This window comes from Hyperolius riggenbachi, chromosome 9 (genome assembly GCF_040937935.1).
Source record: "Hyperolius riggenbachi isolate aHypRig1 chromosome 9, aHypRig1.pri, whole genome shotgun sequence".
Lineage (NCBI taxonomy): Eukaryota > Metazoa > Chordata > Amphibia > Anura > Hyperoliidae > Hyperolius > Hyperolius riggenbachi.
This window is the reverse complement of record NC_090654.1, coordinates 111,190,702-111,216,845: the sequence shown is the minus strand read 5'-3', so window position 1 is coordinate 111,216,845 and position 26,144 is coordinate 111,190,702. Positions and strand designations below refer to the sequence as shown.

The window sequence follows — 26,144 nt, the reverse complement described above, 5'->3', positions numbered from 1 at the left end:
TTAAGTATATAATTCTGATTTAAATCCTTTTCCTACATTTGAACTGATTTTATATGGATAAAGTGTATGCAGTGTATGTTACCTGTGATTACTTTATAGTATTTTATATGAAGGTGCTGTTAACAGGGAATAGTTATATACATACGTGATACTGTTCATGCGGCATGTATTTGTATGTGTACGCATGCACACATTTTATTTTATTTATCTAACTATCTCTATCTCTAACTATCTCTAACTCTAACATACATTTTTATTGAATTTCAGATACCGTAATTCCACTTTTAGCAACCAGTATAAAACTGAACTTTTACAAAATGTGTTATTCCATGTCCCTTGCAGAGGACGATAAAAATTCACATAGACCTATAGCAATGCACATGATAATGCTTGTTTTCAGAAAGATATCTGAACATACTTGTGCATTAGCAGATAACCCCTAACTATTTAAGGCATTAAAAACTACCCCTAATTACCTAAGCAGTCTGCCCAGGATGTTATTCTGACCTCTCTGCATTCTATTTGTCCCTGACAGGAAAACCTCTAAGGGCCTTTTTAACACTATGCTGCAAACAAGGTGTAAGTGTAAATGGCTTGGTAAGTGCATCTGCTCAGGATGTGAGTGGATACGCTTCCGTCACTCGCACTGGCTGCTGCATTTATGTGTGATCTTTGCGCTAATACATCTGCCAGTATTCCGCCGCTGTTCTTGTCGACCGTGCCGTCGCTGCTCACCCCAGGGGAACAGTAAGTATGGGGCTTCCTGGTGGTTTGTAGTGAAAAAAACAAAAAAATCCAAAACATGTGAATCCTACCTAGCAACTGGGAGAATTCTCATTGGTCCACATGAACCAATGCAAATTTCTTCTCAGTTGCAGGAGGATTACCATTTGTTATTTAGCAAACCAAAAGGAAGCCCTATACTCCCTGGTCACTGGGAAGGTAGGGTTTTTTTTTTTTTTTTTTTTTTGTGTGTGGCGATATGCCTAATGGGAATGGACAATGTCCGTTCCCATAGGCTTGCATTGCGTTGGCGTGTTGCGCTGCAGAAAAATGCAGCAGGCCAGCATTTTGCCTTTTCAGTCTGCCGGGTGCGTTGTGCATTTGCTTTCTGTTTGACAGTGTAAATGCATCCTTTTTCATAACATAGCTGAACTGATCTGAAGAGATGGGTTTAGTCAACCATATTGGAAACTAATTTGGGAGAATGACCGAGACATTGTAAGGGCCCATTTCCACTATCGCGAATCTGCATGCGTTTCCTGCATGCAGACTCGCACAGCCATTACAAGTGGATGGGCCTGTTTCCACTTGTCAGCTTTCCTGAGCGTTTTTCTGTGCAGTATTTTTCTGCACGGCAGAGCCCTCAGAATTCGTCTGCGTGTGGAATGCATGCGAATTGCCGCTAATGTATTTAATAGGGAAATCGCCTGCGGCTTTGGTATGCGAATTTTCATGTGAATTCGTATGCGAATTCGCATGGAAATCAATGACAATGCACACCGGCACTGCCATGGTTAAATTTGCATACAGCGTCATTCATGCGAATTTTCGTGCGAATTCGCATGAAAATTAGCATACACCCGCATGCGAAATTCGCATCCGCATGCAAATTTTTACCGCTGCGATTCGCACCGCACAAGTGGAAACGGGCCCTTAGATGTATTCAATTTCAGCTTGCATGCAAAAGTATTGCAGATTGTAAACAGCTTGGAATTGGGCCTGTTAAAGTCAGAAGCAGGTTTGAGTAATGCAAGATGCATACAATTTACATAAAATTTTTAATTTTTTACAAGCCTAGAATTCCTGGCATTTCATTGATGGATGTAGAGTTTTTTTTTTTTTTTTTTTTTTTTCCTTCCAAGGTTTTCGCGGTTATCGGTGACAAAGCATACTTTTTGACAGTATGCTTTACTGTATGTTAACGCAACATGTGTATAACACGCGACGCTGCCTACCCGTTGCGTTCCTGCTGTTAAAGGGAACACAATGTGCACTGTGAGCCTAAGGATCTGTATTATCAGCAGTACACCCTGTATTTTCCTAAATCGCTTGTTTTCCAAACTTTTTCTGAGTTGCCTTTGCTATGTATTAAGTATATTATATACAGTATAATGTAGACAACTTATACTAAATAGTCAAATGATTAATATTGCATAAAGCCAGGTTCAAGCCCAAGGTCAGGTATGGGTCTTTTTTCCTTATATGCATAACCTATTCATTTTAATAATTAAAGTATGCTTGTGAATTCATAATTTATCAGAGGGACTTGGTCTGTAACAGATTCACATTCTGATCGGACTTTCATGTGAGAAGATATCTTGCAGTCTTAGCTATGAATATAAATGTAAACGTTCAGGACCTCACTGGGGACAAACCATGAGACAATGCTGGAGGTCACAATATGGCACAAGTTACTGGAGTGTTTAAAGTGGACCTGAACTCTTGCACAGGACAGAAGGAAAACCTAGAGAAATGCACCCTGTATGTATATAGAGAGTTTAACCTTTTTTTAATTCCCCCTCATTTGTGTCGATTCACAAGTTGTAATTTGATCTTTCCCTTCTGTCACATGATTGTCATGGCAGAGATGGCAAGTAAGCTCATTTGGAAGCCCAGGATGTTAACAATATGTCTGCTTCCATGAATCGGGAAGTAGAAACCGTGAAGATTTATTATGTTATTAAGCTGTTGCATATCTTTTAGAGCAAAGAGGACGTTCTGAGTTCAGGTCCACTTTAAATTCCTAGGTGCTGCTCTTGTGCTGTTATAGAGGGATCCTTACATTTACAGTCTCCTTGTGTTGGCCTTATTTGCATTAATAATCTTGCTCCTCTGGGTTTTTACATTCAAGACACGTTTCTTTGCAATCTTAGTTGCATTATTATCTGCATTAATGCAGATACAGAATACTGAGAGGGGCGCGTTATCGCTGAGGATAGAGTATTCTGTAATACCATCTTGTCTCTGGGTTTAGTATATGCAGTGGCTTGCAAAAGTATTCGGCCCCCTTGAAGTTTTCCACATTTTGTCACATTACTGCCACAAACATGAATCAATTTTTTTTTATTGGAATTCCACGTGAAAGGCCAATACAAAGTGGTGTACACGTGAGAAGTGGACCGAAAATCATACATGATTCCAAACATATTTTTTTTTTACAAATAAATAACTTCAAAGTGTGGTGTGCGTAATTATTCAGCCCCCTGAGTCAATACTTTATAGAACCACCTTTTGCTGCAATTACAGCTGCCAGTCTTTTAGGGTATGTCTCTACCAGCTTTGCACATCTAAAGACTTAAATCTTTGCCCATTCTTCTTTGCAAAACAGCTCCAGCTCAGTCAGATTAGATGGACAGCGTTTGTGAACAGCAGTTTTCAGATCTTGCCACAGATTCTCGATTGGATTTAGACCTGGACTTTGACTGGGCTATTCTAACGCATGAATATTTTTTTTTATTTTTTTTTATAAACTATTCCATTGTTGCCCTGGCTTTATGTTTAGGGTCGTTGTCCTGCTGGAAGGTGAACCTCTGCCCCAGTCTCAAGTCTTTTGCAGACTCCATGAGGTTTTCTTCCAAGATTGCCCTGTATTTGGCTCCATCCATTGTCCCATCAACTCTGACCAGCTTCCCTGTCCCTGCTGAAGAGAAGCACCCCAGAGCATGATGCTGCCACCACCATATTTGACAGTGTGGATGGTGTGTTAGTTTTCTGCCACACATAGCGTTTTACATTTTGGCCAAAAGGTTCCATTTTGTTCTCATCTGACCAGAGCGCCTTCTTCCACATGTTTGCTGTGTCCCCCACATGGCTTGTGGCAAACTGCAAACGGGACTTCTTATGCTTTTCTGTTAACAATGGCTTTGTTCTTGCCACTCTTCCATAAAGTCCAACTTTGTGCAGTGCACGACTAATAGTTGTCCTATGGATAGATTCCCCCACCTGAACTGTATATCTCTGCAGCTCGTCCAGAGTCACCATGGGCCTCTTGACTGCATTTCTGATCAGCGCTCTCCTTGTTCGACCTTTGAGTTTAGGTGGACGGCCTTGTCTTGGTAGGATTGCAGTTGTGTCATACTCCCATTTCTGAATGATCACTTGAACAGTGCTCCGTGGGATGTTCAAGGCTTTGGAAATCTTTTTTTTGTAGCCTAAGCCTGCTTTACATTTCTCAATAACTTTATCCCTGACCTGTCTGGTGTGTTCTTTGGACTTCATGGTGTTGTTGCTTCCAATATCCTCTGAGGCCATCACAGAGCAGCTGTATTTGTACTGACATTAGATTACACACAGGCGCACTCTATTTAGTCATTAGCACTCATCAGGCAATGTCTATGGGCAATTGACTGCACTCAGACCAAAGGGGGCTGAATAATTACGCACACCCCAGTTTTCAGTTATTTGTAAAAAATGTTTGGAATCTTGTATGATTTTCGTTCCACTTCTCATGTGTACACCACCTTGTATTGGTTTTTCACGTGGAATTCCAATAAAAACGATTCATGTTTGTGACAGTAATATGGCAAAATGTGATTCCAGGGTTGGAGATATCCTGATTGAGAGTGAGTGAGTCCCAAAGTGTAGGGGCAGCATGACAGAAGGCTCTGTCTCCAAAGGTTTTGAGGTGGACTTTCAGAGTGACCAAGTTATTTTATTTTTTTTATCTAAGATTGTGTGTGTGTGTGTGTGTGTGGGGGGGGGGGGGGCAGTTGCAACAAATCCTTCAGGTAGCCAGGGCCAAGATTGTGCTAGAATTTGCATATATATATATATATATATATATATATATATATATATATATATATATATATATATATATATATATATATATATATATATATATATATATATATATATATATATATATATATATATATATATATATATATATATATATATATATATATATATATATATATATATATAATAATTTTTTTTTTTATTTAGGTGGCTGAAATGCAAATTTTTCTTTAACCTATTTTGGTTCCTGGACGTAGAAAGTACGTCCAGGAACTATGCGCGCTACCGCGGCCGATTGCACGCGCACTCCCGGCCGCGGATTCGGTAGCCACGGAATCAATGTATCGGGCTATGGTGCCCGATCACTGATTCCTCTCCCCCGCTGAAAAAGGGACAGCTTCTCTCGGAAGCTGTGCTTTTTCTGGCTGTTCCCTCCCCGATGTGTCACTCTAAGCGTGTGTTACGCTTAGAGTGACGTCATGTAAACAAACTCATGGCTGCCATCTTGTGGCCAAAAAGTAATACTACAACTGAAAGTGAAAAAAAATAAAAATTTAACACACATTTACAATATAAATCTATTGTTTACCTCCCACCCTCCCAAAACTACCCAAATAAAATGTTTACTATAAAAAAAAAAATTACAATAAAAAAAAATGTAAATATTTACCTAAGGGTCTAAACTTTTTAAATATCAATGTAAAGATAAAATATTTCTCTTTTTTTTTTTTTTTTTTTTTTTTTTTTTTTTTATTTTAAACTTGTAAATGGTGATTAGATGCAAAATGGAAAAAATGCACCTTTATTTCCAAATAAAATATTGTCGCCATACATTGTGATAGGGACATAATTTTAACGGTGTAATAACCGGGACATATGGGCAAATACAATACGTGAGTTTTAATTATGGAGGCATGTATTATTTTAAAACTATAATGGCTGAAAACTGAGAAATAATGAATTTTTCCATTTTTTTCTTATTCTTCCTGTTAAAATGCATTTATAGTAAAGTGGCTCTTAGCAAAATGTACCCCCCAAAGAAAGCCTAATTGGTGGCGGAAAAAACAAGATATAGATCAGTTCATTGTGATAAGTAGTGATAAAGTTATAGGCTAATGAATGGGAGGTGAACATTTCTCACGTGAAAACGACGGAACGCGAATGGGTTAAGGTTGTTGCAGTATTTGTGTCCTGTTGAAGATTTAAAAAAAAAAGTTGTTCTACACAACATTTTTTCCTTGGAGAATCAAGGATAAATTTAGAGTTTGAGTAGTCCATGTTTAGCTTGATGGTTGGAATGTATATAAATTTAAACTCAGAACTTTATCTCTGCTCTAGAAGACTAGCCACAGCATCATATTCTTTAGGGGAAAAAACCTCTTCATTACAATTTATGGAAGTTTTAACTTGGTTTCTTGGTTTGGGAGCACTGAAAGGGTTAATCATCAGTGTTTACTTATGAGCAGAAAGCCATGGCAGTCTTAAGCCTCGTACACACACACACACACACACACACACACACACACACACACACACACACACACACACACACACACACACACACACACACACACACACACACACACACACACACACACACACACACACACACACACACACACACCTGACTTAAGTCTGCTGATGATGCCCGCCTCAGCTAATAATCAGGAGTGTGTACGGCAGCTCGCAACCACCAGGCAGATCTACTCGCTCCCAGCATTGATTTCGCCTTTCCCCTGCACGCCACGACTCCTCCCTGCCACATAGCAGCACAACGCGTCGTCAGCCATTGAGGTTTATATCCCGTGGTACCATTTTGTTCCTATAGCTGTTCTCATAAGCTTGGAGGTAGATGTCATTATGGAAAATTTAATGAGGAACAATGAAGTGAATGAGCCTTGTCATCTTCAGCACTGTATTTCTGGTTTAATGAAGGTGATAGCATTTTGAAGACAGGTGTCAATCTTTTCTTTGCAGACAGTATTGCTGGACAGCGATTCATCATCCATGGTAACAAGTAGCATATTTGGCAGCTATTGAATGTTCTGGAGTTTATTTGCAAAATCTGTTATGACCTGCAAAAAACTAGCAGTGTTTCTGACAAGTGACTTCTTTCTAAAATGTCTTATACAGTAAAGTCCCCGTTATCCGTAACTTGGGCAACCGGTAGTCTCAACTAACTGGCATGTCTGAGAGGATAAAGGAGACTATGATTTGGGGCTTTTGCAGGGCAAAAAATACAGTGTGTCCAGCGACATCTTCTAACTGAGCACAGCTTGGAGGACGTACACAGAGGATGCCAAAAAGCCAAATACAGCGCTGGACACGGTGAGTATTTTATGCTGGGGGGGGGTGCGCTTTTTTTGGCTGATAACTATCCAGCAAGCGCCGAGCCAGGAGAAACTCATCCTGTCCGATTGATGTCAGTCAATTCAATTTTTGCTAGAGGCACCAGTCTTCCACCGATCAAAATGATGGAATCTGCAGAGTAATGTCTTGTAGTGTAGAAGCACCATTGGTATTCTGGTCTGACACTGAGGTCACCTGTGATAGGATCTGTAGATTTTGCATCCTTTCAACTGTCTTTGGTTTTTGTGGCAGCCTGTGCTGTTTATTTTGCTTTTTATTCTTTTGGCTTGTAGTATTTCCATTTCTTTTCCCCTTTCCTTTTTTTCTTTCTCTTTAAATCTTATTTTTAAATCACTGTCATTAGCAATTGATTACACTTGTATCCAGTGGATTAGAAAAACAATGCAAGTGCTACTAAAAGAATACAAATGGCTACGCTTTAGCATAAACTTGCTAAAGTGTTCCTGTCTGGGCACAGGTGAACAAAAAGTTGTTGTTGCATGTCTGTTAGCTTTAGTTAGCATACTTGAATGGGTTTGTCTGGGAGGGCAGATGGAGAGGTGGTATTTGGGTATAGAATGAGTGATAGTGTAAAAAGGGAGGTGGAAAAGTCTAATGAAAAGAGGGAAATGGAAGGATACAGGTCCTTTAGAACAGTGTTTCTCAAAATGATTACAGCAAGTGCCTCTTTATTAAACATCAGTTCTGAGCCCCAAGTTGTGAATAGTCAAATCCATTACTGGAAATTTCAGGACTAGCCTGCAAGTATCACGGACTTCCTCTCCCCTATTTCATAGTGCCATGGAGTGTGTGACCTCCTTTCTCTGTCAAGCTCTTGTCTTTATCTTGAGATCTGGGACCCCAGCATCCCTTTAGTCCTGCAGTTTCAGTTCTGTAGAAGGCAGGCCTGGTAGGGCAGACCGGTAAGCAAACCACTACTCAGTACACTGGGGGAGGGGGAGGTATGCTATCAGAGATCATAGGAGAATTTTGCATGGCAGTTCATATGTTGATTCCACACAGCCTAAGGTCTAGGGATATCAAATATCAAATATTGAAAATGAAGAGAAAGGAAAACCAGCATGCGCTACAGTGAGCCCAGTCAAAAAAAAATGGCTATAAACTGATAACTAATATGTCACTACCCTTGAAAAACAGGGTTAGTCTGCTAATCGTGCATCTTGCACATCGTGTTTCCAGGTACAACCAGGCAAAGAGATGAAGGAAAATAGAGATGAGCAGATATGATCTCACTCTTAAATCAATAAGGAACATATCCTTGTTTCTGTCAGTGCATACCATACATCTTGTACTGGATGGAATGTTTAACTTCAATTATTGGCCTCTGTGAACAGTGTATCCAGCCAACATAGCACAATAGATGTAAATCCGTACAAGAAATATGGAACAATAAAAATGTCAGTTTATCAATCACCCCCATATGTAACTAATCTGTGGGAAAAGCTGCAATAAATCACACAATCTGAAATATGTACATTTGCTGTATTTATCGGTACAGGAACAAAAAGGAAGCTCTACATCTCACAAAATTGACTTTGAACTGAGATCCTGTATGAGTGACCGTGTTCTGCTAAGCACAACTAAAACACTCAGCTGTTTGTGCACAATAACTGGTCTCCAGATCGGCAGTCAAAAAAAAAAACCCCAAAAAAGTCTGGATGTTTTTTGGGGGAAAGTTGGGAGATTCTCCTCTAATTTTAACCTCCCTAGCATTCTGATCATATGCGGCCAATACAAAAAAAAAGTGCTGATATTTTAAACGGGTGAAAGTTCTACGGTGGTGCACTGCTCCGCCCATGGTATGGCCTAGCGCTAGCTACATGCTTCCCCCCACCACCCCTCCGATCGCCGCTGGCGCAAATACCCAACAGGAAATCCCGTTCTGAACGGGATTTCCTGTATGGGCTTCCCCCGTCGCCATGGCGCTGATCGGATTGACGTCAGGGGGAGTTCCGATCCACCCCATAGTGCAGCCTGGCGGTGATTAGCCAGGCTGTGCAAGGGGTCTGCGGGGGGGGGGGGGCCTCTTTCGCGTCAGATCGGCGGCGATCGGAACAAACGCACAGCTAGCAAAGTGCTAGCTGCGTGTTTGAAAAAAAAAAGTATGCAAATCGGCCCACCAGGGCCTGAGCAATCCAGCGTGGCGGTATTGGACGAGCTGAGCTAGTCTGTAACGCTCAGCTGGTTAAAGTACGTAATGTTCCACATTTGATGTCCAGGAGTGGAAAGCCGCATCTACACGCGTAGATGCGGCGGCAATGTTCCTTATCAATCGAGCCGCTGCTGCTTAAAGCCTTATCTACACTGTACAATTTTCCAGCAGATCCGGATCTATTAGATCTAGATCTAAAAAGCCCAATCTACACGATACGATTCTATTTACGATTCGATTAAATCCAACATGTCCGATCCTGATTCGATGCCATTAGATTTTCCATTGTTTAGCAATGGCAAATCAAATTGAATCGAATCAGGATCGGACATGTCGGATTTAATCGAATCGTAAATAGAATCGTATTGTGTAGATTGAGCTTTAGGGCTAATAATGCTGTAATATGTACGAACAGAGGCGCCAAGCAGAGTAAAACAATGTTCTAAAAGTAAAAATCGCAACGCGTTTCGCGGTCAACAGTCCCGCTTTAACAGGCAGTACAGGAGCATATAAAACTGGTTCAGGTCCATTAAGCGTGTGAGCGCTTCTTCACAGAGCGCCTCATCACAGAGGCGCTCACACGCTTAATGGACCTGAACCAGTTTTATATGCTCCTGTACTGTCTGATGAAGCGGGACTGTTGACCGCGAAACGCGTTGCGATTTTTTTTTTTTTTGCTGTGAATAAATTGTATATTTTTTTTTTTACTCTGCATTTGAGTATATGTCCACTACCAGAGGGAGGTAAGGCCACCTCGATTTCCCTCTTTTTATCATTTTTAGAATATTGGTATAGAATACTCTGCTTGGCGCCTCTGTTTGTACATATTACAGCACGATTAAGTCCACCCCTGGTGGAGGGGTTCTTTCCCCATTTTCCTATCTACAGAGAGCGACTTTTTTTTTTATACCTGAGTGGGGTCAGGTACTAATACACCCCACCTGCCTGTCAAGTGGTTACCTGATGGTAACCCACCTTTGTGAGTATAAGAACCTTTGACATTACATTATATATTGCACTATTGGGCTCTTGGTGTCCTCTGTTTTCTTTTTAGAGCTAATAAGAAATTGCATAGTGTGTACATTTCCAAATTGTTTAAAATTCAATTTCCAATAGATTTTGCTTTGTTAAATACCCAGAAATCTGTTGCAACATCCAATGGACTAAGATTGGACAGGTTGAAAATTATCTAATAGATTCATCTATCTTATGGAAAATTGTACCGTGTAGATGAGGCTTAAGATTACAGCCAGCACTATAAAAGCGCACATTTAAAAGCCCCACATGTTAGTTCAGGCACAATATATTGCCAAAAGTCATAGTATTGGTAATGTTACCCATGGTCAACTATCACCTGTTATCGATGGTACAATATCGATCACATTACAATATTCTACTTCGTTACTGTGCCTTAGGACTCGTACACACGCTTGACTGAAAGGTTACACCAGGTAACATGAGATGGACATGTGTATGTACAGTGCCAAGCACACAAATAACTACGCTGTGTTCCTTTTTTTTTTTTTTTTTTTTTTTTTCTTTTTCTTTCTCTGCTTGAAAGAGTTAAAAATCAGGTATGCAAGGGACGATTTCTGTCTGGGTTGGGATCGGGTCAGACTTTTATCGTAACCATCACTGATAAGGAATTACAACTATAAAAAAAAGATAAAAATGGTCAATAGTTCATAGATTTTGGCTCTGGCATACTTCAATGAAGGTGTCATTGAGCAGAAACCATGAAACAGTAAAAACTTAAAAAGTAGATTTAAAAAATAAAATAACTGTGGGACATCAAAAGGTCGTTTTTTTTTTTTTTGTTTTTTTTGTAGAAGGAGCATAGATACTGTACAATTGTTTATCTCATCAGCTTATTTTCACCTCGTGTTTAAGTCGGCTGAGGTGGCTGATAACAACCCCTTCAGCCGATAATCCTGTGCGGCAGCCCGCAAATTGCCATCCGATGCGTGACGATACGCCGATCTCTAGTGATTCTGCCGCTAACCACCGCACCTCCGGTGTGCACATTCCCAGCTGTATCTGGTAGTTATAACAATTAACCTTGGCCACGACAGTTTCTGGGCCACAAATCAAAATTAAATTACCTACTCCTCTAGACAAACCACACTAGTTTTTGTCCTGATCGTTACAGTCTTGTGAGGTAATCACTTAGATTCAGAATACTGCAATGTCTTTACATACAAGGTGTACAAACAGGAGACTGACACAAACCGTTCAGAAGGTTATGCCATGGGTAATTTATTCAATACGGGAAATTTGGGCACCCAGGCCGTGGAAGGCGACAAGTATAGCCGACGTGATGGGGCGACGGAGGGACCAAAAGCAGCATACATTTGGAGGCTAAGGTAAATGACCTAGTGCAAGTATTAGCTGTAGGTAGGGGCTAGGTTAGGCCCCGTTCACACTGCACGCGTTTCCAGCCGCCCGACACGCACGACATCAGACATTGCATAGAGTGCAATGTCTGATGTTCACACTGCATGCGTTCCGGACCTGTGTGGTCCGGGAACGCATGCTGCACGCATTTTTTGCAAAAACGCGTGGCTGTCCCATTAACTTTTCAGTGATGGGATCAGCCACGCAACGCATACAAACACGGATGGCGTGCGTTCGTACGTGTTGCGCGTGCGTGCCCGTCCGCGTTTGTAATGTGAACGAGGCCTTAGTGTTGGGTTTAGATAACTGTAAGTTAGCATTAGGCTAGATAAGGGGTTTAGTGTTAGGCTTCAATAGTAGTAGGTTAGCATTAGGAGTAGATGGAGTGTTAGTGTGAGAGGAAGGTTAGGTAAAGCAATAATAGACTATCGGTAGAATTACTGATATTCTATTATCACAACTATTAAACAATATCAGTTGCCTGGCAGCCCTGCTGATCTCTTTAGCTGCAGTATAGGTTGAATCGCACACCTGAAACAAGCATGCAGCTAATAGTCTGACTTCAATCAGAGCACCTGATCTGCATGCTTGTTGGGGAGGGATGTGGCTGAAAGTATTAGAGACACAGGATCAGCAGGAGAGTCAGGCAACTGGTATTATTTTAAAAAGAAAAATCAATATCCTTCTCAGTTTAGGTTTCCTTTAGGGCCCGTTCAGACTGCACGCGTTTCCAGCCGCGTTTTGGAAACGCGTGCAGGAGGCAGACGCGCACGACATCAGACAGTGCAAAGAGTGCACTGTCTGATGTTCACACTGCATGCGTTCCGGACCAGTGCGGTCCGGGAACGCATGCTGCATGCAGATTTAGCAAAAACGCGCGGCTGTCCCATTCACTTTTCAGTGATGGGATCAGCCACGCAACGCATACAAACGCGGATGGCGTGCGTTCGTACGCGTTGCGTTCCGCATGCGTGGCCATCCGCGCTTGTAATGTGAACCGGCCCTTAAGTTGTAAAAGAGGACCGTGGCAAACCGGGACAAAAGTGGACTTAGCCTTTGATAGTGGTGCCGCTACCCTTGTAGTGCCGACGCGCCATTCATCTCTTTGATGCATTTTATTGCGCCATTCATCTCTGATGCGGTTTATTATACTTCAATCTTATACTCCTAGGAAGACAATTAAAGCAAGCAGCACAATAATTTGTTAAAATGAAAGTGGTACTTTATTTTTTTTATTTATTTTTTTGAATATAACGTTTCTGTTGTGCTGGAAGGGCCTTTTAAAAGATGCGCAGTCAGTTTCCTGTTCCTCTTCCCGGCATATATAAACCGTTGGAGCATCGCCAGTCTGATTCATTACTTCATTATGTCACAAAATTGCAGAGATCACAATGGCAGAAGCAGGGCGAGTCTGTTGCTGAATTGGAACTTTTCTTGAGCATTATTATAAAGCTGATTACTCACCTCGCGATGAAGGAAGATGGACCATAACGACGTCCCACGACGACGAGCGCTCCCCGATCAATCTTCCTGCCCGCGGGTACGCGCAATGTCATGCGAAGGCAAGTCAAGCGATCGCGATACTTTGCGCTGAGTTGTCAGAATCCTAAAGACCCAATCTGCCATGACTGTCAATCTTACCGCACGCCGCTAAATGTCCTTTGAGCGATAGCGTTCCTGTACCAATGTTGTGAAATTGTGGCAAGGGGTGCTCATCGCTCAAAAAATCGCTTTGGTGGAAAAATCGCTTGGTGGGTATGGCACTTTAGACCTTCTTTGAGGTGGTTTTCTTTTGTTTATGAACATGGTTGTTTATGGTTTTCTTTTGTTTATGAACACTGTGATGTTTGTTTTTGTTCACCTGTAATGAGCCAGAAGTTAATAGCAATATTAATGGCATACACGGCAGTAAATTCATCTAGCGTAACACCCTTTAGACCTGGACAACAGGGGAAAATGAATCAGTTGAGATCAAGAGATTTAGCTGCTTGTAGACAAGGATTTGATGAATATCACTTAAGTTGCCCTAACCTTATAGACCTCAGGAGCAAAGTGCATAGGGGTTGATCTGATTAGCTCATCTAGTAGCTTAATGGCCAGAATGAATAACAGTGATAGGAGACGGCTCTCTTCGGTCTTGGTTTATATGGACTAAATTGTACGCATAATTATTCTCTGCCTAGCTATTAGATTAGAGTTTGTTTAAAATATATTTAACAATTATTAATAAATTGACCTTAAACACTTTTTGAGAAAATTAAACCTGAAAGGAGAAGTAAGTTTCACATTTGTGTTCCTTCAATGACTTCCTGCTCTGTGTTCCAAATCCAAATTGCCTCCCGCCCTTCCTGCCGACTTGTAATAAATCTCAGGAGCTGATTAGTATGGCCAGCAGGGGAGAGATTTGTGTCCTGCACTCTGCAGGCATGTCACTTGAGGAAAAGCAGAGGCTTTGCTCTTCAGATCAAAGGCAATCTATGGGACTGACTGCACTAAGCAGTGTTATACTGGGAGCAGATTAGACTGTCTTGGGTGGTATATGTGCAACTGGGAACAGGTCAAGGCTGACAGTCAGTGATTTTGTCAGCTCTAATGCTTTAGGGTAAAAGTACAGTTGTTAAAGAGGAACTCCAGTGAAAACATGTAATAACAAAATGCTTCATTTTTACAATAATTATGTATAAATTATTTAGTCAGTGTTTGACCATCGTAAAATATTTCCTCCCTAATTTACATTCTGACATTTATCACATGGTGACCTTTTTACTGCTGGCAGTGAAAGGAGATGCTGCTTGCTTTTTTGGCAGTTGGAAACAGCTGTAAATGGCAATTTCCCACACTGCAGTGAGGTTCACAGACAGAAAACTGTCAGGACCATGGTCCTGACATCACACTGTGGGAGGGGTTTCACCACAATATCAGCCATGCAGAGCCCCCTGATGATCCGTTTGAGAAAAGGAAAATATTTCTCATGGAAAGAGGGTATCTGCTACTGATTGGGATGAAGTTCAATTCTTGGTTACGGGTTCTCTTTCAATCTTGTCATACATTGATTTGTACTGGCCAAATGCTGCTCCTGAGTGATACTCTACAGTTGTGGTAATCGGAAGATGTTCCCCATTGTGCTTTTAGATTCTGATCAGAATTTTAGCAGAAATTGAGTGGAATCAGTTGAGTCACTGTGGTAATTTTATACTGGTAAATGTGCATGTGCACACGCTCCCGCAGGTCTGTGCACCCATGCACGCTCCCGGGAACCGCTAAAGGCAGCAAAATGAGTCTATCTGTGTTTGTTTTTGGAATCATTCTCTATGTAGGCAGGGAAACACTTGCAGGGTGCTTTTCTCCACCATTTTTGGGTCTTCATCGCATTGCGTTTTCAATAATGGTTTCTACCTGTTTGTTTTTATGTTCATTCTGCGATTTATTAGATGTGGCAGATTACCGTATTTTTTGGACTATAAGACGCTCCGGACTATAAGACGCACCTAGGTTTAGAGGACATAAACCCAGGAAAAATAAAAATATACTAAACCTGGTGCGTCCATGGTACAGGGGCGTGTTATGGACCTTTTCCCCTAATTATTATGCCCCCCTTATGTCTTTCATGTACTTTTGCCCCCCTGTGTTCACCTATGTCCCTCTGTGTCCACTGTCCCCTTGTGTCCACTGATGTCTCAATGTCCTCTGTCCACCTATGTCCCTGGTGTCTGATGCCCTGTGCTCTGTCCCCCTTCCTCTGTCCCCTTGTCCACTGTTTCCTTCATGTCCAGTGTTTTCTATCCCCATTGTCCCAGTGTTTTCTATCCCTGTGTCCCCAGTGTCTGCATGCCCCCCTGTGCCCCAATGTCTGCGTGTCCCTGTGTCCCAGTATCTGCATGTACTCCATGTTCCCAGTGTCTGCGTGTCCTGTCCTGGTCTGTGCATCTGGTGTCATTGTCTGCCTGCACTGTGTCCCCAGTGTATGCGTGTCCCCCGGTGCTTGCCTGTCCTCGGTATATCCATGTCCCTGCTGTTTGTTGTGTCCGCGGTGTTTTAACACATATAAGTAGCTGCCACATAGTCAGCAGGCTGTCCCCGGTTTCCCATATACGTACCTCTCTTGCAGCTTTGTTTATTGCGCTGTCCCCGGTACCGCCGTAACTTGTAACAATCAGGAAGTCCCGGACGGCTGTGCAGGGAAATGCACCAATCAGGCAGAGGGCGCTGTGATTGGCCACAATGACGGAGAGGTGGTCCCGCCCTCAACACCATCACTCGAGCATTGCACAGCATGATTGGCGGTTGAGGCAAGCGCCCCCGCCTGATTAGTGCATTTCCCTGCACAGACGTCCGGGACTTCCTGATTGTTACAAGTTACGGCAGTACCGGGGACAGCGCGATAATCTAAAGCTGCAAGAGGTACGTATAAGGGAAACCGGGGACAGCCGGATGACTATGTGGCAGCTACTTATCTGTGTTAAGACACCGCGGACATGGAAACAGCGGGGACATGGAATTACTGAGGACACGCAAAAACACCAGGGACACGCAAACACCGGGAACACGAGTGCAGGCAGACACGGGGGACATGCATACACTGAGAACACGCAAACACCAGGGACACGCAAACACAGAGGACACGGAGTGCAGGCAGACACGGCAGCGGGGGAAATGCAGACATCGCAAAAATGGGGTAAAAAACACAGGCACAGGTCCAAATATGTAACATTCGGACTATAAGACGCACTGACTTTCCCCCCCCACTTTTGGGGGAGAAAAAGTGCGTCTTATAGTCCGAAAAATACGGTACATTGTAATTGCGATCGCACCTGTCATGGCCATTAGAACATATTCAACAATCTCTTGTCGAATCTGTCCCAGTACAGGAACATCTATGCAAATCAAGAATGGGGTTGTAACAATTAGTGTAAAAAAATGGACTGCAAAAAGAGGGGAAAAAAGGGCCATAGGCGCACCCTGAAAATGGATTTCTGTGCATTGTTTATCACATGAGGTACATGTGGCTTAATTTTTAATCAAAATTAGTTGTAGAATACATTTTGAGGTGTCTTTCAACTTGGATCCTTGTCATATAAAAAATAGGAACTCCATTCATCATTTTAAAAAGTCATTTTCAAAATGATGATCATCTTGGGAAAGTTTCAGCAAAACTACACAAGTTGGTAGCTTACTAAACGCCCACTTTGGCATAGCCCTGGTTGTCAGCTTTCCATAATGGTGACTTTTTTGTGGCCTTTTTCTGATGTGTACACTTTTCTGTGGCTCTTCAAAGAAAATAGTTTGTGCAAATAATTGGCCCGTAGAAAGCCACATGCACACTTCTGAAGTGATGGCCTGCTAAATGCCCAACTAGCTATTAAATGAGGCCCATGTGGTAACATTTTAACAGTGATAGTTTTTTTTTTTTTGATGGCAAACTAAATCAAAAGCAATACAATTGTTATTTTCATATACTCTGTACCAAAATAAAACTCTTGCGCTAAAGAACCAAAGTGACTGAATTTAACCTCCCTGGTGGTGTGCCATGTGCCCCCCAAGGCCCTCTGCTCCCCCATCCCCCCCCCCCCCCGATCCCCACCGCAATACATACCCCCCAGGGATCCCGCGATGGCGCATCCTCCCGATCAACTCCAGGCTTCGCTATGGGGAGGATCGGGACTGCGCATGACGTCATGTCCGTTCGTCGCCATAGCGACGACTGAAGCTAAATGGAAAGCTGCGGCTCTCGCGGGGCTGCGGCTGGGTAAATATTACCGTCGGCGATCGGGGGGAGCAGATAGGTGTCGGGGGACTTGGGGTGCTACAGGAAGCTAGCCTAGTGCTAGCTACGAAGACTAAAACCAGTTTTATCACAAAAATCCCTCCTGCGGACGCAGCCTCATAAACTGCGTACCTCCAGGGAGGTTAAAAGAGAATACATAATTTGTTACTTTTTTTTTCAGAGCTTGTAGTTCTTGATCGAGTACAAGGAGAAAACAGAAATACACCTTTTTATTTCAAATTAAAATATTTCCCCATACATTGTACTAGGAATGTAAATATTCTGGCGTATAAGGCTGGTTTCACAGTGGGACGTTACAGGCGCACGTTAGAGCAGCCTGTAACGCACCCCCAACGCACAGCAATGAAAAATCAATGGGCTGTTCACAGTACCCACGTTGCGTTACATTGTAATGCAGCACGTCTACATAACGTACTGCATGCAGTACTTTACACGCGGCTAAGCTGCGTTAGACGGTTTGCACATGCTCAGTAGGGTGTTTTTTTTTTTTTTTTTTTTTTTCATTTTATGGGCGGAAGGGAGGCGGGGAGAGGCCGCTTTTTTATGGGCGGAAGGGAGGCGGGGAGAGGCCGCTACGTAGCCAGACACATGGCTACTTATTATTCACTGCACTTGCAGTGTTTACATCCTGGAGCGGCCGCGGATTGGCTGGCGGGACCACGTGATGCGGAGAGCTCCGCTCACGTGGTCTCCGCAGTGCCTCCGACAGAGCAGGCGCACCAAGAGCTGCTTGTAATGCGGCTCTTGGTAACGTCCTGCTCCAACACCACCGGGCGTTGCGTTAGAGGGGACGTTAAGGTCACATAATGTGCCCCTAACGCAACGTTCTGGTGTGAAAGAGGCCTAAGACTACTTTTTAACCCTTGAAAATCTTCTGAAAAGTCAGGGGTCGTCTTATACGCAGGGTGTCATTGATGCCGGGTGATGCGCCCTATCCTGCACAGACTCTCAGATCTCGCTGCTGAGGACTGTAGTGAAGTGGCGCAGGCGCACATGTGCGAGATCTGAGAGGCAGAGGAGGAGGTAAATGGCATACAAAGGGTGGGCCAGAAGGGTGAAAGAGGTGTGTGTGTGTGTGTGTGTGTGTGTGTGGTTTTTTTTTTTTTTTTTTTTTTTTTATGGGCACAGCGCAATCCATTCTTCCATACCACTCTGATAAACAGGTAGACCATAGTGTGAATGGGCCCTCAGCGCTACCGTTTTGCGTTGGTGATTTTACTGCGATTAGCGTGGTAAATCACTACACGCCCTATTTCCGACAATTGCAATCAGTGCTTGTAAATACACTGTACCACGATTGCTCGAATCGCTACAAAATACTGCAGGTAACACGTTTTGCGATTGCCGTTAATCGCGAAACACCCGTGATCAGCGGCAGTTAGGTTTCTATCGCGCTGGCGCTTTAAAAAGTGGTAGTGCTTTGGCGATCAGCGGAAATCGCCCGCTAATCGCCCACATAGGAACAAGCCCTGAGAAACGAGCAAGCAGTGTGCAGTCTGTGTACTCCTGTTCACTTTACTGCATGTGTCTTACCCTCTCTGAAGATTCTGCCAAAGTTTGGTACCTGTGTATACTCTAATAAAGCTGTTTTTGTATTTTGCCAATACCTTGAGTGGTGACACTGTTGTATATTATGGTCAATTGTGGTTAAGTGACGTCACTCCTGCCTAGCAGTGGTTGATGGTAGCCAGGAAGAAGTGGTAGTCAGGCAGGTTTTGTTTACAAAAGCTATATAAATCCTAGATGGTAGTAATAATAATGTGAAGAATATAAATACACTTTAACACGAAGAGTGATGCTTTCTTCTTTTGTCCTTTTTTTTTTTTTTTGCTCAACAGACTGCTAATGGAAATGTGGAGGCAAAGGTTGTCTGTTTCTATAGGAGGAGGGACATATCCAGCACCCTTATATCGTTAGCAGACAAACATGCACGTAAGTAGTCACTGCTGTGTTTACAGGCTGTTCTTGCATTTTATACAGTACTGGCTGACTTATTAAGCATTTAAGTGTTGTGTAAAATCTATTGCTTTTATTGCATATTCATTTTTGCAAAAGGCTTTTCCTTCACAAAAATGCTCCCATTTTGACAGAAGCTCCTACAATATTGTAATGGTCTATGAGCTGCTCTATTTAGGTTCATGGTGTGCTTTCTTTTAAAATTGGGTCTTATTCTTCTGTAGTCATGCTCTGTATGGGTCTGAAGTCTCCAGAAGAAGGAAACTTTATCCAAGTGCTGGAAGCATACAGGTTCCAGGGCAGAGAATTGACAGCAATACTTAGACCTGGGTTTTTCGTCTTACCTGTCTTTATAGAGTGATTAAAATTACTCTAGTTACTATATCCCTTGATTTTTTTTTTTTTTTTTTTTTACCTACACGATTGCTAGTTCTTACACTCACTCTTAGGGTCAGGGCTGGTTCACACTACAAGCGCTACAATTTGAAAAGTTCTTGCTAATGTAATGCTTTGAGTTGAAAAAAAAATCGCATTGCTCAAGTGAGAACACAAACATAGCATTACATTAGTGAGAGCTTTATAAATCACTGGAGCTTAGGAAACCTCTTGTAGTGTGAACCAGCACTCAGATCAGAATTTCACATGAATCTTGTGTTTTTGGTTACCAACCTTATGCCTGGTACACACTATATGCAATTTCCCACCAGATAGACTAATTGAATCAATTATTCCTGACAGGTCAATTTTAATTTCGGATTCTGACCGATTTTTGTATAGAGGTGATCGGAAAAAAAGTTTGGAAAGTAAATCGGACCTATTGGAAATAATTGATTTGAATCGTCCATCTGACAGGAAATTGCATAGTGTGTACCAGGCATAAGAGTTTTCTCACTTGATAACCAGCACTTACATTTTATTGTGCACTTTTTACTATATCACTTTCTTTGCTGACATGTACCTGAATTAATCTGTGAATCTTGGCAGCAGTCCTTTTGGAGCGTCTTCTGTTAATCTTGGCATGCTTTTACTTTTGGAGCTGCATATTTGATTATTGGAAAGGCAAATGCAAAACTCCTTGTACCTGTTGCTAGGTACAAGTGTAGTTAGTGTAAGATAGTTTCCCCAAACAATTTTATTATTAAATGGATACATTTATACATTATACATGTCCCTGCGGGGCCTGTGTGCCGGACGCAGGAGGCCCACCTCTGGTTAGAGATTATTGCTTGAAGAATTAACCTTGTTCAATTTTGGATCTAGTTTGGCTTATGGGCTTATACTTTCAAAACTATGTAAAAAGTACAAATTGGCACTGTTTAAAACGTTGTGCATTGCTTATTAGTGCTACTGTACTATCCTATGCATTAATAAATATGAAGCTGAACTAGAGCTTTAAATACTACGCAACACCCATGTAGGAAGAATGAACCAGAGTTGTTCTCAGCATCTGAGCATAATGCTGTTTTCCCACTTGAGCTGAGAACGTACTTTTTTGTGTGTGTGTTCTCTATTTAACACTAAACTGGTAGTGATCGGCTCCTATTCAAGCGGATCCGAGATGAAAAACTAACTACAAGTAGTAACTTGTCTAGATATCTTATCTAAAGTTTTTAGATAGTTTACACAGCAAATCTGGCTGCATACAGCTTTAACAGTTTATGATGATTTAATCCTGTGATACAATGAGAGCGGCCATGTTCTCTTTGTCATCATTACACAGGTAATCTGCAACTGCATCTCCACCCCGCAGCCTGTGAAAAATTCACTCTCCCCTCTGCCTCTGAAGTCTCTGGCTAGTAACCTCCTCCTGCCCAGACTGAGCTCCCATAAGCCCTTGCTACATGGTTCTGAGTGCCTTGGCATTTTGGAGAAGCTGTGAACGAGGCTTGTTTAGTTTATAGGGAATTGGAGTACTAAAAAAAGAAAAAAAGTATTTGGCTTGAGGAATGCCCTAAAAACTATATGAAAGAAACCCAATTATGCAATGAATAAAAGTTCATCTCTGATCCACTTTAACCATTTAACCTCCCTGGCGTTCTATTGAGATCGCCAGGGCGGCTGCGGGAGGGTTTTTTTTAAATAAAAAAAAAACTGTTTCATGCAGCCAACTGAAAGTTGGCTGCATGAAAGCCCACTAGAGGGCGCTCCGGAAGAGTCATTCTGATCGCCTCCGGCGACCAGAATACACAAGGAAGGCCGCAATGAGCAGCCTTCCTTGTTTTGCTTACCTCGTCGCCATAGCGACGATCGGAGTGACGTCATGGACGTCAGCCGCCTCCGATCCAGCCCTTAGCGCTGGCCGGAACTTTTGTTCCGGCTGCGCAGGGCTCGGGCGGCTGGGGGGAACCTCTTTCGCCGCTGCTCGCGGCGGATCGCCGCAGAGGGGCGGCGATCAGGCAGCACACGTGGCTGGCAAAGTGCCGGCTGCGTGTGCTGCTTTTTATTTCGCTCAAATCGGCCCAGCAGGGCCTGAGCGGCGACCTCCGGCGGTGATGGACGTGTATAGTCGTCCATACCGCTGAGGAGGTTAAGGACCGCAGTGATTGAGATCTACGCCCTGTATTGGTGGGCTCCTGGCTGGCAGGGTGTAGATCTCAATCACTGTCTGCAGCGCGCATCCGCCGTTTCCGCTGCTCCACGCCGATCGCGCCGCTCAAACCCGACGATTCTCGCCGCATCTCACAGGCTCTGCCTGTCTCTATGACTGCAGAGTCATGTGAGCCGGTCAGGAGCAGATTTCATTGGCTCCTGGCCCTGTCTTTCAATGTAAGCTGTTCCCATTGGCTTACATTGAAAAACAGGGTCAGCAGCCAATGAAAGCGGCTCCTGACCGGCTCACATGACTCTGCCGTCATAGAGACGGCAGAGTCTATGTCCTGGGGGTCGCGGCGATGACAGCGGTTGCGGCGGGTATGTGCGGCGATTTGTCGGGATTGGACGAGCGGTCTCTGGTCTTTAAGTGCCCAGAGACTGCTGGTCCTTAAATGGTTAAGTCAGTAATGGATCCGTGGGATCTGTTGTGGTAAACTGGCCGCACTTGAGTGCAGTTCACAATAATCCTGGGCAGGTGGATAAGTTCACCATATAGCCTAGCCTATGGTGGTAATGCATCTGCCCCAGACCATAGCTGGACCACAGAGGACCATCAGACACTACACTGTCCACTCCGGCTGGCCGCACGTGATCTGGCACAAGTGGGAACACAGCCTTACAGCTGAAGACCTGCCCATGACAGTGCAAACTTGTAGTGCACAGGAAGCTGGTGATGAGCAATTGCATGTCAATGATCTGTTAACAGGAAGTTACTCGATCTCGATTGAGTTTGTATAAATGGTTGCAGCTTACTTCAGGTACTTTGTAAACTTAAACAAAATTCAGTTCTAAAGTGAATGCATTGACTCATTTACTGTAAACAAAACTATTTCTTAGAGATTTTGCCTGTTTGGAGTTGGGTTTTAAGACAAATGGTATATTTTATTTAATTTACTTTTTTTTTTTTTTTTTTTGGTTACATTTTAGGAGAAATGGAAGAAGAGATGGAAAATCCTGAAATGGTGGATTTACCAGAAAAGTTAAAGCACCAGTTAAGACACAGAGAGCTGTTTTTGTCAAGGCAGCTTGAATCCTTACCAGCTACCCATATACGGTGAGTGTTGTTCTTTAATGCATCAGACACCCATTGCAGAGCTTTACAGGGAAGTGTTCTGAATTCTGCATGGTTACTTGCTGTTGCACTGGGTTCTCTGTATCTGTTAAAGCGGACCTAAACCAAAAATGTTTTTAATTCAAAATATTTAGTCGCACCACTCTGACACATACAAAGATAAATAAACACTCCTTCAAGCCTATGAGCATTTCAGTGCATGCTTTTCACCCTTCTCTTTGCACAACTAGGGTTATACAGGTGGCAGCCATTAGCAATTCCTCCTTTGCCGGACACCACCTACTCCAGCATTTTGCCGGATCATGCAGCTGAAAAAAAGGCAGCTATTTATTATTATAATTTAGAAAATGGCTTTTATTTCTGAAATCTTGTATTTTTAATTTAGGTCCACTTTAAGCATTTACATCTGTTTTTCTTCACAAACACATCCACATCCAGCTCATCGAGGGGCATCCCTGATACACAGCAGAAAGTTAGCCCAACACTGAACATTTTTCATGTAATTATAGGTAAATCATGCAATTACATCAGTTAGGCCACTTTCTGACATGCGGCTGAACTGTGCGTTTGTTCGTTTACTTAATTTTTTATGCCTTTATCAACATGAATGGTGTGACTTGGTGTGTGGTGCCAGTTAAGGGCCACTACAGCGAGAAAAGTAAGCAGTTTAAAATCTGACAGAACTGACAGGATTTAGACTAGTCCATCTCCTCATTTTCAAGGTTTTCTAGAGCATTTCCTGAACAGCAGTTTGCTAAGTTTAACTGCCATTAGGGAGGTTGGCTGGTATCTTACTATTTTGGTAGTTAGATTTAGCAACTGATGTTCAGGAAATGTTTTAGAAAACAAAGAAACCCCTAAGAATACCCCATGAGAAGATGAACTAGTACAAAACCTGTTGGTTCTGTCATTTTAACTGCTCACTTTTTTTAATATTGTGAACCTTTAGAGGCCAGGTCTTTTTTTTTTTTTTTTTTTTTTTTTTTCCACCTATGAAACCCTGTTTAAAGCCTCATTTCATTTCCTATTCTCAGTAGCCCCATTAAAAGGAAAGAAAAGGTCAGAAATCTTAACATCAGCCCATTCTTCATACTGCGACACTTTCCCATGCCACAACTACTGGTTGAAGGGATTTCACAATTTAGGGAAGGAGCACACTAGGCAGAATCCATATGCGTTTTTCATTATGTGCTGTGGAAAAAGCATATGTAATTCTGCCTAAAGTGTTCCTACCCTAAAGTAGAGAAGGATATGGAGAGGAGTTCACGACTGCGCATACAGCTGCTGATTCCGTAACTGTTAAAGGGAATCTGAAGTGAAAATAAACGTATGATATAATGAATTGCATGTGTAGTACAGCTAAGAAATAAAACATTAGTAGCAAAGAATAGTCTCATGTTGTTTCCAGTACAAGAAGCGGTAAGAATCTTCAGTGGTTATCTCTGCAAAAGAGCTTCTCTGAGCTCTCCGACCCAACTTTGGTTAGAGACAGTCCTATTTTCTGAAGCCCTTATACATCAAAGAAACAGTGGGAGGCAGCTTTAGATAAGGTTTTACTGCAGGGGAGTTCAAATGGTAATTCATTCTGCTCTGTTTCAAACTTTAAAATACAGTGTGGTTTGTAATTGCAAATATGATAGAATGTTTAACAAAAAACTGTATAACTGAAAATAAAAATGACTATTTCCTTTGCTACTAATGTTATATTCATTATCTGTACTACACATACAATTCATTTTATCTTAATTTTTTTTTCCTGCTTCAGTGTCACTTTAAGCCACTGTTGCCACCCCAATGTGGGGCCCTGACCACTTTTGGTTTTTTGGTATTAAGTGTCAGTGTCTGGTTCATGTTTGCCCCTTTCTCTTGGATTCACCATACCCCTAGTCAGCCCTTTAAAGTGTACCAGAGACTCTGAAATAGTAAGAAACAATACTTACCCAGGGCTTCCTCCAGCCCCATAAACACGTGCGATCACCTCACCGTCCTCCCGCAGTCTGCCGTTCAGCCACGATCAGCCCCGGTAATAGGTTCAGTCGGGTCCAGTCCGGGGCTTCGGCGCATGCGCGGAATTCCTGCATATGCGCAGTAGCCCTGGACTGACACGACTGAGCCTATTACCAGGGCTAATTGCGGCTGGACGGCAGGCCGTGGGAGGACAGCACACCCTGGGTAAGTATTGTTTCTTACTATTTCATAGTCTCTGATTTACTTTAAAACAACTGACTGTATAGTCTGTTTAGTTTGTTGATTTGTTTATGGAATTGAGAATGTTTCTTTTTTCAGGGGAAAATGCAGTGTTACACTCTTAAATGAGACAGAATCGCTGAAGTCTTACTTGGAAAGAGAGGTGAGTCATTTCTTGTGTTTTGTAGAATAAGAATATTTGGTTATGGCTATAATTCATCAGAGATTGTCTGGTGTGTCCCCCTCCCCATAATGTGGCGTGCCATACTGCCAGGGCTGGGTCCTCAGTGTGCCATTCTGCTGCCTTTTCACTGTTCTTTTGAGAAATGGCAAGAAGATGGCATGCTTTCAGTGCGGTGCTTGTGGTAGCTCGCTGTAGGCTTTGCGGCGAGACTAACCCTTTCCGGCACAATGCGACCCAGTAAGTGTAAAAGGCCCCATTGACTTGCATTGCCGTTGTGTTACCTTGTGGTAAAACATGGGTAAGGCAATGCACACTTGCAATGCAAGTGTAAAAGGGACCTCAACGTAAGGATTTTAATTTGTTTCGTTTGTTGTTCTAATTTCACGAGAGGCAATTATAACAATTACGGATTGCACATGCACAATAAAGGCGAGCTATAATTTTGTTTTAACTTAACGGCTTCCCACTTTTTTTTTTTTTCAGGATTTCTTCTTTTATTCGTTAGTATACGATCCCCAACAGAAGACCCTTTTGGCAGACAAAGGAGAAATTCGTGTTGGCAACAGATACCAAGCTGACATAACGGACTTGCTGGAAGAAGGTAAGTCTTTAATTTCAATTCTCTAACTTTTATTAAGTAGTGCAAATCTATGAAAGTCACCAAATAATTTTGGATCTTCTGTATTACCAGTGGTATTCCTGACTTTAG

The 26,144-nt window shown here is 42.5% G+C and overlaps 1 protein-coding gene across 10 annotated transcripts in view; it reads left to right on the top strand.

The window, feature by feature from the left end:
• Positions 1-26,144, top strand: part of MTA1 (metastasis associated 1) — a 188,204-nt gene that overhangs the window by 22,856 nt on the left and 139,204 nt on the right. For all 10 annotated transcript variants that reach the window (XM_068253333.1, XM_068253331.1, XM_068253332.1 and 7 more), the window contains exons 3-6: positions 19,283-19,376; positions 22,920-23,046; positions 25,351-25,414; positions 25,919-26,036. In XM_068253333.1, coding sequence (XP_068109434.1) covers positions 19,283-19,376; positions 22,920-23,046; positions 25,351-25,414; positions 25,919-26,036 — 403 coding nt within the window. The remainder of the gene's footprint in view (positions 1-19,282; positions 19,377-22,919; positions 23,047-25,350; positions 25,415-25,918; positions 26,037-26,144) is intronic.